The sequence below is a fragment of the Xylocopa sonorina genome, chromosome 3 (assembly GCF_050948175.1).
Source record: "Xylocopa sonorina isolate GNS202 chromosome 3, iyXylSono1_principal, whole genome shotgun sequence".
Lineage (NCBI taxonomy): Eukaryota > Metazoa > Arthropoda > Insecta > Hymenoptera > Apidae > Xylocopa > Xylocopa sonorina.
In genome coordinates this window covers 13801430-13815528 of record NC_135195.1, presented here as the reverse complement: position 1 = coordinate 13815528, position 14099 = coordinate 13801430, and the positions used below count along the sequence as shown (strand labels likewise).

The window sequence follows — 14099 nt, the reverse complement described above, 5'->3', positions numbered from 1 at the left end:
CATAATTTCAATGAACGTATCCATCGTTCGAGCCGGTTTCATTTAAATCGACGCGTGCTCCCCCTCCTCCCCGAGCGTTTAAGTTCGCACGGCGAGATGGTTAGCGGTTCTCGAATCGATATCCACGCGCGTATAACATCCGCGTGGCCATTTCCGACGGAAAAGCCCGATACATTTAGCTGACGAGGAGGCAATGAATTTTCGGTCGTGGAAATATTCACGGCGCTCGTGCGCGAAGAATTTATGAGTTTTCGCTACGGGGACGATGACTTATTGACGCCGAAAGTGGCATCGCGGAAGAGATATAGCGACTGTAATAGACCTGAGAGAGAATATTTTCGGCTCGAAAGACATATATAATGGGCTGAATCTAATATCTGATGGGATTTTCTGTCGTACGCCCTGAAATATAGACCTTGAAACAAATCAAAGGTTTTGTCGTTTCGACTGTTATTCCGAGCGATGGATCCACGAATCGCATCGAGTATACCCGGTTGCTGAATAAGAAGCGCGTTAAGAATCGGTTCATGTAAAAGCAGTGAAAAGTATTTTCAAACGGAAATTCAACGGAAGCTTGATTAACCTGATTAAAAAGGTAACATTTGAACGTAGAAATATTTGAACGTAACTGTAAATATCTCGCAGAAAATATTAAATTACACCCGTCGCTGGCGTGGTACATGCGTCAAAGCAAAAATTTTTCATTACCGAATACGAACAAAATTAGAGCGCGTGGAATTTCAAATAACATGGTCTTAATAATGAGTCCGCGTGATACGAACATCTCTTTGACAAACTCTCTATGCCCATTGGTAATTTTATAATCGCATTTACTTTTCATTCCTTCTGTTACGCTCTACTATAATTATTATTCTACAAAATACTCTTCCATATTCGATCGTATAGTTGTATCACAAAATTTAACTGTTGTTTTGTACCCGAATCCCGATGGCGTTGCAAATCATGCAGAACCGTCGACGATTCTACGAAAAAACCGCGTGTGTGCGTTCGCTCGTGCTTTTGGTGCCTTCTTACAGAGGGATGGCTTATGTACAGCCGAACCGGAAGCACCGTCTCCACAGGGACAGTGTAATTTCCGGCGAAATATCTCTACCTCCGCCGTTCCTTCCCTCCGTCTTCTTCCAAATACTAGCCCCGATATCGATCATGAATTGCTTATGCTCTACCCTGGCGGGCGAGATGCGGTCGTGGGCAATTTTTACGATCGTTCGACGGTCGTAAAAATTCACGGGTAACCCGGTGACTGGCATAAAAATTGTAAAAAACACCAGCTAACCATGTAGATGGTTGGGCGGGGATGGTTCCCAGAAATAGGAATTGGAAATAATTTCCAAAGTGAATACGATATTTGAATATGATTTATGGGGTGGTTCTTGTGTAAGTTTCGATATAAAATTCCGTCCTCTTGACTAGACCTTTTCATGGTACGAGGAAATAGTGAATACTGAAGTTTATTTTATTGTTTACTATAAAAGTATTCTGGCGATCCTCTGACAGTCGCCATTAGAGGGGCAGCAGCCTCGGTATGTATTTAGAAATTTCGATTATATTTTAAATTCTAACACCTATAGAACTTCATTATCAATTTCAACGCCCCTTCTCGATACGTTTTCCAATATCGTATCATTCCATTGTATTTAATTGAAATATATTCCTCACCCTTATCAACATTCTGGACTCATCTCTTCCCGAAGACGTTTCTTTTTCTGAAATTCTCGAAGTGACTGAAGAAACACGCGCGCAAAGAGGGTTAGACGTTGACCCTCGTTTCCGCGGACGAATCGCTGGAAACGCGAAGGGGTTACTGCCACGCAGTTCTCGAGGAGTGGCTGCTGCCTACAGTGTCACGTAGTCATCGTTCGCGAGAGCCCCTCGAGAAAAATAAATTCGACGACGTGGAGCCTGGGGGTCGCCGTTATTGCCGCGAGAGACACCGCTAGAACGATTTCACGTTCGACGACGCGGCCATCTTATCGGGCCAGTCGAAATTCCAAGTGCTGGTATCGAGGGGATACGTTGAAGGGGTGTCGAAAAATAGAAGGTTCGCGGGGTATATCGATCTTACGCGGTTGCCAAAATTTCACCGATGTCCACGAGCCGTGGCGAGATTTCGCCAAGTGCTCGATTCAGTGATGGGTCGAGCAATTCCTAATGGTTTCAGTTTATTTAAATCTTTCCAGTAATCAGCTAAAAAACTCTTTTTTGAAATCGTACGAGTTTCGAAATCAAGTTTATTTTCTTGTCATAAATTAAGGTGCACACCGTTTTATTAATAAGCGATCTAATCGAACAAATTTTTTTTCACAAACTCATCTTTGGTTATACCCGAAAATAAATAAAATAATGAAGATACTTTTAGGAGCTACGTTCCAGCCAACGCGCTCTTAAAGGAATCTGTTCTGTTCCTTTTCTAAAACTTTATCTATCTGGATTTCGCTGGTCTCCTCTAAGAAAACATTTCCAGTTTTCCTCGTGTTTTTTTGTCCCTGTACTTTTAAGAATCTTTCCTTCGTCCTCCTTTACTTCGCGTAAGCCTTCCAAGTGTATACATACGGCGTTCAGGTTCGCTCGAATACGAACGAATTCTATTTTCTCTCAAATTTTCCTTCTCTGGTACTTTCATTCACTTCCCCGTCTTATCTATACCTGCTCCCACCCCGTTTCTTTAAATTCTATTTTAAACTCCGCAATTTTCCACTCGAACACAGTATTTCCTGGTTCTCGGGGGTTTTTTGTAAGTTTTCTCCTAATTCAACGCGGATTACACGGAACTACGCCCAAGGCCAATGACACTAACGTCGTTCGAAACTATATGCAGTCCTTTCCTCTATCGTTATGCAATCCATGTCTAATTGAATGAAATTTTTTGAGGAATAACTTTATTGAGAAATAATTTAAGACGAGTCTAACGCGATTTCTCTTTACGAAATTTCCAAGGAACTCAAAGTTCGCAAGATACACAGGGCCGAAGTTTAAGGTCGAAAAAAGTTTCTTGGATATAATGAAGTGGTAACCGAAAACTAATACTATGGGCATACAAGAAAGTTCAAGAGTCAATTAGAATTTCGCGAAGAGAACTTTCTGCATAGTTCCATGCTAAAAGGTTATGAAACTGAATGTTCAAGCTGAAACCGCTACACAGCTTTTGCTTTAACCTACTGCTTTCCAATATGTCCAAGCGGGTACACGTTTGTTCTTCTGAAAAGTATAAAATTTGAGAATCGAATTCTTAGCGACGATGGCAGCGCACGGGTGCGAACGCAGTTTCCACTGCATATTCATAATTACTACGGTACATTTATTAACAGTCTGTTTGTTTGGTTGCAGCTGGTGAGCGGCGAATTCGACATAGAACTGAACTTCGTGATTCAGGACGCGCAGAACATCAGGCACATGCTGGAGCTGGTCGATCATTGCCCGCTCAATCTCCAGGTAAGCAACGGGCGGTAACGCTCGCCTCGATCAAACTAATTATCCAAGCGGCTCGGCTGTTATATCCCACCGCAAATTTGATTCCGCGAAGGAACACACGATCGTGCGCGCGATCAATACGTCAAACGTGTCGCTCTCGCAATTAATTTCTCATTGCGCGTCAACCTATTTTTTCGTCCCCCAACAACGCGTATTTCTATCGACGAAAACTCCACGAGGTTGTATTATGATACACGTGTACACATTTATTTCCTCGCTAATTCGATTAAAGTTTCATTTCGATTCAGGTAGGTATTAATTCAGTTAATTATTATGGGGTTTGTACACGTTCATACGATACGCGCGTTATGGAGACGCGAGTCGCCGAATGCTAAATTAATATCATAGCTAATTTTGAACGGTACATTAAACAGCAGATACTGTTAGAGATTGAAATATTCGAAGCAACTAATTAAAGGTAAAAAAGCTCTCCCTTGGGTCACGATATTTCCTTTCCTCGCGTTCGCGACCGGGAAAAAGAGGTGACCTCACGGCTCGACACGCGCGTGTCGCGAAAAAGGATTGAAATCCATTACGCGGCAAATTTCGTTCGTTCGAGAGAGAGAGGAGAAAAAAGGCTGCTGGAGAACGCAATTTTTTTCCCCACCGTGGGCGCCACGGGAATTTATCAACCTCGTCGACGTCGCCCACATTTCTGCCCGGATTCGAACGCGTTCGAATCATTCTCGGTTTTCTTCCCGATGGTTTTCCGAAAAAAAGTGTGCGCGCCTCGCTAGAGAAATTGCTTTTATTTATCGCAGGAAGCTGTGTGGTCCATGAAAGTAAAAAATTGTTTCCTTGATCTGATTCAACTTTAAATATTCGCGCGCTTGATGCTCTTTAGAAAATGGAAGCGTGCATCGTCTCGAGCTCGCAGCGAGATGTCGCGCGCAAAGTAAAACCATTCGTAACGTTCGATGCGGGAAATATCGTTTTCATTCAGCGTCGGGGCGCAAAAAAATTACCAGGTCCCATTCTCTTCGCGGCGTCGATGTATTGCGCGTCGAAACGGCGGACGGGAAGAAAGCCTCGTCGTTCTGTTCCATCAGGTCGCTGCATGGTTAAAGAAGCCGTGAGAATACGTCGAGATATAGACATCGGAATAGGGAAGTTTCGTAAATAATAGAGGCTCCTTAGTCGCGACATCGAGCGGAGGAGAAGTCATTTACTCGTTCCACTGCGAGCTGCTGAACTCGCGCAACCAGCTCGGGAGAAAGTTTCGTTAAAGTGAATAAAAATTTCAACCCTGTACACGGAACAAGTTATAAGGGCCTTGTTCTCTCGCTCCTTGGATCCTTTGATCGTTCGTTCCCGTAAAACGACAAGAGCGTCGTTAAACTGATGCGAGGCCAACAATTGAAGTTAATTTCTTGGTTCCATCGATGCGAGTTTGCAAGAAACCGTCACTACAATGCGATCGAGCAACGAGTTTCGAGACAACGTTTCGTGGCCTGAAATATTTGCGTTGGTAAACGTTCGAAAATAATACCAATCGATCCTTATTATTTATCAATGCAGGTGATACTATTCGAGACGAATAAGAAAATGAATTGATATATTATTTGATTAATCCATCCGTACAGATGATTGAGTAATACCTGATTGTACATGGTTTGACAGTTCAATCTACATAATCAAATAATCGATGACCAGAGAGAATCAGTTTTCGCATAATCGATATCCTCCAGGATGGATGTCCTGGTAATTGATGCTCTACCCTGCACCGTGCGCGAAATACATCTTTCGATTCCGATACATTCCTCCGCGTCCATTAATCTCTATTAATCTCGATAGGGACGATTTAAAAATAATCCACGAAATAATCCAATTAGCCGCGCAAAACCGCTTACATAGAATATCCACTGGGACTCAATAATAGGTCCGGCATTTACTCCTAGTTAACCATAACCGTATAACCGCAAAGCGAACATTGACCCGGATATAATGGCTTTGAGCGATACGTACCCGCAGTACGAACTCGCCGTATCATCTTGATAGCATTAGCCGTGGCTGATATAATCTGTCGGAGATCGGTTTCTGGTGTCTCAGAATCCCGTTTGAGCACGTTCCTGAAATGTTAATACCGTTGAGGGAGTTTCCGCGTCGTTGTCCCCAGGCTGTACATGCCTCGAGTCCTCTACACGTATGACAAACGTCCGCGAGGACGCGTACGTACACGCGTACACGCGCACCATCGGTATTCAGTAGTCCAGGTCTAAGTCAGACGCGAGAGAACGCGCGCGTTACTTTCGCGGACGTTCCGCATACTCTTTCCTTAAGGATAATTAACCACCATCCGGATAACGTGATGAGGAGAGACGACATTCGCAATTTTCAGCTACGTACTTTCTTTCAAAAGCAGGTCCATTCAGTTCGCGCTGCAAATAAAATGGCAGCGACGTTCGTTTAAAGATGAAGTCGCTCCTTCGACGAAATTAATGGAAACAGAACTTTCCAAGGGAATTTCAGCCGACAATAAACACCGGCACAATTGCTTAGCCGTGCAGCCGCGTTGAAAGATCAAGAGAGAGGGACAATAAATGCCGCGATCATTTCCATTCGAGTTTCCATCGGCTCTCTCGAGCCTTTGTGCCAATTTACGGTTAACCTTAGCTCGCCTCAAAGGCGGAGATTGAACGTTCCCCGAGAGATTGAGAAAGTACACAATTAAATCTCGAATGTATTGCTTCGTTATTTACCGTGGTAGCCTCGTTGGAGCGCGGCGGGGTCTTCAAAGAGGCAATTAAAATGGATGAGACCGTCGGGTCGCCTGCGCGACGGTGTGTCGAGGGGCGAGGGAGCGTCGTTGCTCTGGCGAAGCTCGGGGAAATCAGCGAGAACAGCTGCGGTATCATATTGAATCTTTTCATTTAGGATCCTGGCTGCGATCCGATAGAATTCCAATCGAACACGCCGGCTATCCATTATCGCGTGGTCGTCAGCTCAAAGGCGCGAAACGATATGCACGCGAGCAAGCTCGTTACCCGGAGCCTGCTCCAATCTAATTTCAACGCGTGTTGTCTCACACTTCGAATAACGTTACGCGTTTCCTTCGATACGTTCCGTTTGTTCGACGATCGGTGGACCAGTGATTCGCAGTAGAATAGATTCTCAAATTTGATTCGAAGCTCCGCAATTTCCGCGTTTGGCTTTCCTTTCACGTTCGACTAAACTTGTTTCCACACGTGGGTTATTCTTAGCGCAGCTTGGTGATTTCAATCAATTAACAGCGCTGGGAACGCCGACGGAGATGGTTAACCGTGTTCCGGCGTTCCTGCCTCAGATACAGCCAGTTACCAGTGTCGTATCGATGAAATGTAAATTTGGATAACTGCTCGCAAACGTTATTCGCGCCGTTGCGACCTGCGGCCCAACGGCAGTTCTGTCTCATGCATATGCGTTGACAGTGAACCTCGATATCGTTTTCTCTCGGTGTATTCGCGTTCAAGGAGTGAACTCGACATGTGTTTGCGATCCAAAGGATTTTGAATCGTATTCCTCTAGGGTATTAACGAGTGAATATCGCGTGTTTGATCGCTCGCAAATTACAAGAAAGTAGGATCCACTGAGAAAATACACTCACTGCTGCATCGAGTCATTAAACATCCATCACGAATGGAAAAGCTTAAAAGTCACTACATGCGAGCAGTGTATTAACGAAATTGCACGTATGGAACACGAATCGTCGACAAGTTTAACATTAATTTAGCTGACCTGCAAAGGGGTGAAGCCTCGCAATCGAAGTCCTCCAGTAACAACAACCAACTTTCTCCGCGTTTCTATAAACTGTACGTTTTGGTGGTCGCAAGCTCGACGCCGTTTGTCAAGCTGCGAACAGCCAGTTTAAGTCGGACAAATCACGAGCATAGTAAAACGCAGTCGCGCGCAATAACGGGAAGCCGGGACTACGGGAACTCGCAAGTGCAGTAAAAATCTCCCGCGGCTCCGCGTAGGAGCGATCGTGGGGGGTGGATTTATGCGTCGGTTCGCCGCGGACACCGGTGAACTATTAAATCCGCCATAGACGGGTCAACGTTACACGCTGTTTGCAGGACGAGTTGACGTGGATGGCTGCGCTCAGACAGATTTACCAAGTCCCAGCACGGCTCGCAAGGTCCATGAATAACAGCGAGCCATCGCTCATGATTCATACGTTATAACTCCGCTATCGGGAGGGGTTACCGACTTTCATAAATTTCCATGCGCACAGCGAACTCTTCCTTTGCGCTGATCGTGCAGGGGAAAACGTTTTGGTGATATTAGAAACATTTGTTGCTTCGCACGAACACGCTGAAACAGGTCACACGAGAGCATCGCTATGGAAATCGTGCGTTTTATGTAAATCCGGCAGTCGCGTTGGTAAATATTTAAAACACCGTGGACGCGTATGGTATAACGTGGAGTCAGAAGTGAACATGAAGCTGGAAAATCGAAAATCCACGCGATAATTTTATAATTAAGGGGGCGTGAGGAGGTTAAATAGTTGGGAGAGACACTTTCGATATTCTATATGAATATGCATGCTGGAATATATGGGATTATTGTACAATATTTGCTAAAATATGAATTGAATCTGCGTACGCATTGACGTAGAATATTGGGTCTATAATTCGCCATTGTGTCGGCAAATATCTGCGGTCATGTAAATAGCGTCCTATGCTAAGCAATTAATTATTGCGCAAATTAAACGAATTTTTCCAATCTGTATCGAACGTCAACTTTATAGTCGACACATTTTTTCCATATTTTTTATGGTTTACAATTTTCGCATGTACAGAATTTTATTTTTTTTTTTTTTTTTTTTTTGCTCCTCTCAATCTATACACATATTCCGTCGCGAAAATACGTTATGCCAGCTGCATGAAAAGAGAAAAAAAGGTACGAGAGTAAGAGAGAGAGAGAGAGAGAGAGAGAGGGAGAGAAGAGGATTCACGTTCCATCGAACAACCATTTATCAGAATTTCAAACTAGTCTAACAAAATACAGACGTAGCCCGTAACGCGTTGCATAAATCTGCAATGTTGCGGCGCTGTTGAAATTGGACGGTTTCCAAACGTTTTGAACAAACAGCGAAATAAATATGGGCGACGTATGAAGTTGCCCGATAAAATTTCCCGATGAATTATTACGCGATCGTGTAAATAATTGGTGGGAATAACGGCGCGCGCAATAAAATTCGTTTATAATGTATAAATCCTTTATCCAAAGGTAGTTTCATAATATTTCTACCGATTATTGCGCGTGAAAAACTGTTTTCCACCGTAAAAAAAAAATCGACTTAATCGCCTGCCAAAAGTTTCCAACGGTCACTACATCTTTAAAACCGGTTCCCCTTTAAAATTCCATGCCAACGTGTCTTCGATCGCGCCACTCTATCCAAGCCCACAGAACACTTTACGTATCACGCTGATAATTAGATGCGCATCCCTACAAAACAACGACCACTATCGAAACAATCGAGCATAATTATTAGCAGTCACGGGAGCAACGCGTGGATGGGGTTGTTCTCAGGGACTTTTGGCACGAAGGAGCCGAACGTATTCCTGGCCACGTTCGATCGCGGCGTACACGCGTGCGGGCGCATGCAAACGAAGATCAGGCCGGCGAAATGAAACGTCGGGGGTGAAATCTATTTGCGTGGAAACCGTGTAACGCGATTAAACGGCGAGGGCCGCGGGACCTTAGTTTTCGCGCGGCGGCATTAATTCCAGCGGGTGAATTACGTTTCGTCGAACGGCGGCGCGCATTTCACTTGCCCGCGGGGACAAATTAATAGCGAGGGAGCTCTCTCGGTCGCGCACCGCAGGATTTCGATCGTTCGACGCGACGAACATTGTTGAATTAATGGCGCGGACACGCGCGATGTTTCCTTCGGTCCATCGGTTTCGCCAGCAAAGCGTGTCCTCGTTAATCTCGTGCTTCGTTCTCTGCGTCGAATAAGTAAGCGTCCCTGGAGTCTGCGACGCTTGAGACATTGTCTCACGCAGGCGATCAGTGGCGATCATTTGTCAAGCGTTCGAGATTTTTTCCGTAGGACCACCGCGAATGCGTATTCCTAAGTCTGATGATACGGGTACATTGATTCAGATTATAGAACGCTGAGTATAATGTCACGGTCGTTGACATATGTAGGTCGCGAGGGCTCGATGTAGGTAGGTAGCGATTCGTAGTATGACACTCGAAAGAAAGGAGGCTGGAAATCGTGTTGAAGCTAAGAAATTTCATAAAGTTCAATCTTCAGCGTTACAGTATCGACGCGAGCGAGATTGCGAGTACCAGGACCGTAGAATTCGACTCGAACCATCTTGAATACAAAAAGAGTGAAGTCGAGCGAAACGATTTTCAATTCGAAAAAGAGCCAAATGTAGATTTGGAGTTTCAGTTCGAGAGGTTCGAGGATTCGAAATTTAGGAAATCTGATGTAGATTCCATTCTGCGCTCAAGAGAGCGACTGGGAGCGGTTTCAGACCGAAGACAGACCGTTCCAAGCCCAGGGGATTCGATACAGACTGTCCCACTGCCAAGAAACCTAATTCAGATCGGTAGACTCGAGGAACTTGGTGTAGCTGACCCGGATCCTAGGGCGTGCACGTGTCGACTCGAGGGCCAAGGATCGATGTCGAGTCCTTTGGACGTTTCGACGCGACTGTCCAGCTTCCTTGCCCTCTCCCGCATTATTTGTATCGAAGTACCTCGATGCGAGGCTCTCCGTATCGCGTCTCTTTGATTCTTGCTAACCTGTAACCACCCAGTTCGTTCGTGTCGTATATCATCTGGCTCTCGATTCCTTCGACTCGAATCTGTTTGGTCCTCTGCGCACTCCTTCGAGCCAGGGTCATCTGTCTTTGCCTCCGAGTCGTCCGCACAGGCGCCCTTTGATCTGGAATCGTCTGTACTAATTCATTTCCTCGACGAGTCACATCTCGCGGACGTCTTTCAACTGCAGTTGCTTCTTTCAGCTTGGATCCTCTTTCGGTTGCTCCTTTCAGCTTGGTTACCTCTTCTGGTTCAACGTTTACCTTCGTTCGGTCATTTCAGCTCTTCGTCGCTCCGCCAAGACGCCATTAAGCGAAACAACACGTAAGCTAACAAACATTCGAGGTCGTGAAACTTTGTCCAACTTGCCCGCGGAGTCATTAATCATGCAATTTAACTATCGCGCGATCAACCCTCGTATATTGCATGCACCGCGGCAGCACAAAACATCCCCGCGAGCTAGTTAACGCTGTAGCGTCATCAGCATTATTTACGCATATATAAGCAGGCCACGAGATAATGAGGTTCCGTTTAAGCGAAGCTGAAAGCGTGAACCCGTTCGCGAAATATCGGGTCAAGTTTAACGACTCAACTTTACCGCGTTCTCCTGCCACGAAGCAGGATGAAACATCCGCGTTGCTCAGTCAACAAGATTCACCCCGTGGCATCGGAAGCAACGAAATTACTGGGCTCTACCTACAGCCACGCGTCGTGCTCGTTTGCACGCGTTTGTTCCATCAAGTATACCGACCATTCAATTTGCGATAATACGTTCAAATTGAACAGATTTATATTCGATATAATTGAAGGGTTTTAATGTTAATACATCGCGGGGACTCATTTATATTACACCGTATTGTCGCGAGGCTGTTTCATCGCACCGTAATACGATTCGGAATTCTATTATTCCCGTCACTTTAAGTACATCGCATTTATTGAAATTCCATCGAGAGCCACCGATTCAGTTTTCCGAATGGAAACGTTCGTTATTTCCATGCGAGCCGCGCGGAGTTTACCAAATATTCCCGCCTCATTATCCACCCGACTCGAGCGTTCGATGAACTACCCCACGAAAGGAGAAACGATAGCCGAACCGTGGCTTGGCATGATCGATAAAAATTCGTCGTGACGATGACCAGAGTGGTTCGCGCGTAACGTGCGCGCGACTGTCTTTGGTTATTAGCCTGGTTGGGATATTAATCCTGGTTAGTGGCAAGTGGCGCGACAATGGCGACACTTGCGTCGCGGTCAGCCTGAATTTATGTCGAGCGTGGTCCCGTTGCCGGAGCTTTTGTCGGTCGGAAACGAGTCGTTGTCGAAATATCAGAGCGTCCCCGCGATAATCTACCCCTGGTTCTGGAATCGGCGCACCGCAGACAACACCGGGCACTGGGAACGGCCGCGTTGCAGTTAATTACTCGCGGATCGAATCGCGGAAGCGATGGAAATTACCAGCGAAATTAAAACACCGGAAGGAGGGCGGCGGGGAGGAAGGAAGGGGCGGCTCGATAACATATTTTCCATCGTTAACGCTGCCGATCGTTAAAATTTCGCACGCAACGGCTGCGGAATGTAATCGTCGACAGTGGCGTCCGATTTTGCGTTACGTTTCGTTTCGTTGGCATCGCTGGTGTAACGGTAGCTGAAAATTGCAATACGCTCGCTGATACATTGGGAATAAAACGGACAAAAAGTGCGTTTCATATTCGACGCAACGAAATTGGTGTTCGAATGCTCCGAATCGCGGACAGTTTATCAAGCTGGGTGCTTCCGAGCTTAAAGAAAAATCGCGTTAACGAATTTGTAATCCGCGATGCGGCTTCGAAATCGCAATTCTTGCTCGGCCGTCGCTTTTTGTACGTAAAATAAACAACGTGGTTAGCGATGGAAGATTTATTGGACCGCCCCCGTGTAAAGCATTCTATTTAAAGGTTTGCTTTTTCAATCTGAAACTTCCATTATTCTCGTGTCTGCGGGAAATTTATGTGCGCGTTTTAGGCGGCGTTGCGCGAACGAACGAGATGGATATAATATTATAACCCGTCCACTGCGTTCCTGAAACTTTATTATAAATGTATGGCTACGTAGAGCTTTTTCCGCTGAATAATTTTTCATTCATTACGAGCACTTTTTCGGAGCCTTTCTCCTCCGTTTTACCTTTTTTTTTTTTTCACGCGACTCGTTTTCGGGGAAATCGCTGTTCCTCGAACAAGATTCATTCGCGAGCGGTCGAATAATGCTCGTTATTAACGCACGAGCGAAGTCAGGCGCGGCAAATTGTTAAAGGGATCGAAAAGTTTTTCGCGAAACTTTTCGCTAACTTGATTACCTGTATTCATTAACCGGCGCTGTTATTTCACGGTGAAGTTTCGTCGGGAACCCGCGCTGTAAATCACTGGATATAGGGGTCCATACATTTCCATCGGTCACGTAAGAAAATTCTGTTAACCGTCACGGATAAATACTGCACCTGTCGTGGTTGAGCACGATCTACGAGCAGAACCGAAGAGCAATTTTTTAAGGTGCAACAACAAACGAAGTAACGCGATAGCGTGTGAGGAAGACGAAGGGGTATAACTTGAAAATTTGTGCGCACGGTGAATTGGTTTCGAAGTTAACATTTTTCAAAAATGGTTCAGATATCAACTATTATAAATTGGATAGCTTAATTTATAATTTAAGCTCTGTAATAGTCGAATTATTTTTTTCTAAATTTTCCTCTGCACCGAACTCCCAGAAATCGGCTCGCATTTTCCATCCCCATCGTTTATCCTAATCTCGCCGCTTGAAACGCATCCAGTCGGCGTTCAGGATAAAATCTAAATCGCCATCTTGGCGGCAATAAGCTGTTCGGCAAAACGCGGGCCATTGCGCCGGTATCTTGAAGAGAAGAATGAAAAGGCGGTTATGTTTCGTGCGCAAATATACGCGTGGAATCCGAGAAAGGATCGCGAGGCGAAGAAAAGTAATTAAGGTCGTTCTTTGCCAGCGACTGCCGCTATCTTCTTGGACGGTTACTAACGGCGCGACCCCGTTATACCAAAGAAGATAATGTTAATCTCTCACTGCGTCTAGGAATTACATTTTTAATTAGCTTAGCCCCTGCTTAATACTGGAATCGGCGCTCGAGTACCGAAATGGCGGAAATCCCCGAAAAATCCTCGCGAACGGTCGCCCACCGAATTTCTACGTCCCCGCGATGGCTACAAAGCAAACGAGTGGAGTTCATCTTACTTTGAATAGAGCTTCCGGGGATTAATTCACCGCGAACTCGAGTGGATCACCGGCTGCGCTGTTATTAGCGCGAGGATGCAAGTCGTTCAGAGATTATAGCCGGTGCTCGAACAGATTTCGGGAATTACCGGCAAACATTTGAAGCATCCATTGAAAAAAGGTTTCGCAGCTTTCGAGTATTAAGGATAGCAGAGAATAATCTCAGTCATTGATCGAACAAAATAATTTTCAATTCTACGCACGATGCCAAGCATATTACTATACCCTTTACGCGTTTTATCCAATGCGAAAGAAACTGCGTTTCTCAAATGGCATATATTTCCATTCCTCCATACCTAGATACTGAATATCGCGAACAAACTTCCACGCGATAATGATTATTATCACCGCAATTCCACGGACCCAAGCTCAGAAATAAAACAGTCCATTCGTTGCTGTCTGTTTGTTCAAAGTCGAAGAGAAAGAGATCGGGCTGAAAACGAGACGAGACACAAAGAGCCAAACGATCGCGCGTTCACCCCGGATTCACGCGTTTCCCTTTCGGCGACGCGGTGTCGTTAACAATCTGGCGAGAAGCGCGCGCCCTCCGACCGGGGGTGGATTGTCGGTAGGAGAGG

At 45.4% G+C, this 14099-nt stretch overlaps 2 protein-coding genes across 21 annotated transcripts in view; one reads left to right on the top strand and one right to left on the bottom strand.

Moving 5' to 3' along the window:
• The window catches only part of LOC143433606 (uncharacterized), a 232917-nt gene that overhangs the window by 17988 nt on the left and 200830 nt on the right, over positions 1–14099 (bottom strand). The window lies entirely within an intron of this gene.
• The window catches only part of Rg (A kinase anchor protein rugose), a 322382-nt gene that overhangs the window by 198837 nt on the left and 109446 nt on the right, over positions 1–14099 (top strand). For all 20 annotated transcript variants that reach the window (XM_076910991.1, XM_076910982.1, XM_076910990.1 and 17 more), the window contains exon 2: positions 3349–3453. In XM_076910991.1, the coding sequence (XP_076767106.1) occupies positions 3349–3453 (105 nt within the window). The remainder of the gene's footprint in view (positions 1–3348; positions 3454–14099) is intronic.